The 2,245-nt window shown below is 53.9% G+C and overlaps 1 protein-coding gene across 1 annotated transcript; it reads left to right on the top strand.

Moving 5' to 3' along the window:
* The first annotated feature begins 575 nt into the window (after positions 1-575).
* Positions 576-2,016, top strand: LOC119333064 (WAT1-related protein At3g30340-like). Its single transcript, XM_037606092.1, has 5 exons — positions 576-757; positions 868-930; positions 1,029-1,557; positions 1,623-1,774; positions 1,875-2,016. The coding sequence occupies exons 1-5, from the start codon at positions 576-578 to the stop codon at positions 2,014-2,016; spliced, it is 1,068 nt and encodes a 355-aa protein (XP_037461989.1).
* Positions 2,017-2,245: the final 229 nt, after the last annotated feature.

Below are 2,245 nucleotides of genomic sequence, written 5' to 3'. Positions count from 1 at the left end.
ATCCAGTGAAGACGAACCATCACGAGGGCGGGAGCCATGCGGTAGGCTTGCACGCGAAGCCGGACGGCCAGGTCACATGCAGCACCACCGAGCATGCAGTGCAATGCGTGGACCAAAACGCGAAGAGGTAACTGCAATAGCGCATCATATCATGTTCAGTTTCTCTTATTTTTTCTCGCTCGATCGATCGATCGATCGCAATCTCGGTCATCATGGACACAATTAAGAGTGGCTAAAGAAAAGAAAAGGATCTTGTTTGATTACTGCTGCCATTGTTGAAAGATCTCCTTCCTATCCTGCATTGCTTCTGCTTGATTACTGTTGCATTGCTTCGCTCTCGCCTCGTGCTCTATATCTCATCCGAATTCCAGTAGATACTAACTGCCGCGTTCGTCCTCTTCCTATCCTGCCGATCAACAAGTGTGATACATATGCGCAGCCCAAGCGAAGGCAACCGACCTAGGCTTGCACATATCTTCTTCTTGTTCCAGCGGCATTCGTGCGTGTGCGTCTTGGTGACTTGGTGTACTCTACTACGGTGGTGGTATAGCGCGAGACAGAATAGAGAGAGCGATATGGGGAGCGGCGGGTTGTTGTTGCCGACGGTGGTGATGCTGGCGCTCAACGTGTTGTCGGCGGTGATGGTGGCGCTGGTGAAGGTGGCCATGGCCGGCGGCCTCGACCCGCTCGTGCTCGTCACGCTGCAGCAGCTCGCCGCCGCCATCTTCCTCGGCCCCATCGCGCACTTCACAGAGGGGTGAGTGAGTCCACACGACGTCCATTTCGATTGCATATTCATTGCATGAAGCTATATATAGCCTTGTTCTGATTATACTGGTTTCGATTTCATACTTTCATATCCATCAGCAAGTCGAGGCCCAAGATGACGCTCGAGATCTTCGCCTACCTCTTCGTCAGCGCCGCGCTCGGGTACGTATTCTTTCCTTGATCAAATCTTCTCAGTTTGATCTTCCAATCAACGACGGTTGGATCATATAGTGTACACAATCGATCTTGCATGGTGGCAGGGCGGCGATGAGGCAGTACATGGTCTTCGTGGGGCTGCGCTACACCACGGCGACCTTCGTCAGCGCCTTCTCCAACATCGCGCCCGTGCTCACCTTCGTGCTCGCCGTCGCCACCCGCGCCGAGTCGCTCCACCTCAGGTCCGCCACCGGCGCCGCCAAGCTCGCCGGCACGCTCGTCTCGCTCGCCGGCGCCATGCTGCTCACCTTCTACAGAGGCGTGGCCCTCACCCACCCAAACAGCGCCCACCAGCTCCACCGCTCCCCTTCATCCCCGCTGTCGCCAGGAGCGGACTCCGGCAGGCGGTGGACGCTGGGCACGGTGGCGATCCTCGGCAACTGCGTCTGCCTCGCCTGCTGGTACCTGCTCCAGGGCAGGATCGCCAGGAAGTACCCCTACGTCTACTCCTGCAACGCCTTCCTGTCCACCTTCAGCTTCCTCCAGGTCGCCGTCGTCGGCCTCTGCGTGAAGCGCAACCTCGCCGCCTGGATCATCACCAACAAGTTCCAGATCCTCACCGTCCTCTACTCAGTAAGCTTCTGAATTACTTGCAACGGTATGCCGCTGATTGATTAATTGTGCCTGAATAAATTCAGGGCGTGGTGGCGACCGGCATGTCCTTCGTGCTGCTGACGTGGTGCATCCAGAAGCGGGGGGCTGTGTTCGTCGCTGCCTTCATCCCGGTGTCGCAGGTCATCGTCTGCATCATGGATTTCACCGTCCTGCATGAACCGCTCTACCTTGGAAGGTGCAAACACACCTATAGAAATTCATGCGTGTATCTGTTTACCCATGGCATGATTGCCATCTGAAACTTATGCTTTGCAAACGTGTATGCATGCATGCAGTGTGGTGGGATCTGTGATTGTGATAGCTGGCCTGTATCTTCTGCTATGGGGCAAGAGGCAGGAGGCCTTGCAACAGCATCCAAGAGTTGCTAAAGATGACCAAGAACAACAGCAGCAGCAGCAAGTGCAGTCGCAGCCATGACTGAAGATTGAAAAACAGAGATCCTCCATTCGGTGATCTGTTAACATGTGCAGCAAATCAGTTCTCCAATAATTTTTCCATGTTCTAGTAATTATTATGATCACAATTCTGGCGCAAATTAGGCTTCAGGATGCTATCATTCATGAAGCTGTTTAGGCTCTAATCCAAACAACAGTAGGGTGACTATTACCATGTTTCTGGAGAAGCGTAGTTTGTGGGGACATATATA

This window comes from Triticum dicoccoides, chromosome 7A, assembly GCF_002162155.2.
Source record: "Triticum dicoccoides isolate Atlit2015 ecotype Zavitan chromosome 7A, WEW_v2.0, whole genome shotgun sequence".
NCBI classification, from domain to species: Eukaryota; Viridiplantae; Streptophyta; class Magnoliopsida; order Poales; family Poaceae; genus Triticum; species Triticum dicoccoides.
This window is presented reverse-complemented; position numbering and strand designations above follow the sequence as displayed.

What these genes read in the sequence shown, in the direction of transcription:
- LOC119333064 (XM_037606092.1), top strand. Translation starts at nt 576, where the DNA reads ATGGGGAGCGGCGGGTTGTTGTTGCCGACGGTGGTGATGCTGGCGCTC. An exon ending in ATCGCGCACTTCACAGAGGG is followed by an intron (nt 758 to 867) that starts GTGAGTGAGTCC and finishes CATATCCATCAG; the next exon opens with CAAGTCGAGGCCCAAGATGA. An exon ending in GAACCGCTCTACCTTGGAAG is followed by an intron (nt 1,775 to 1,874) that starts GTGCAAACACAC and finishes GCATGCATGCAG; the next exon opens with TGTGGTGGGATCTGTGATTG.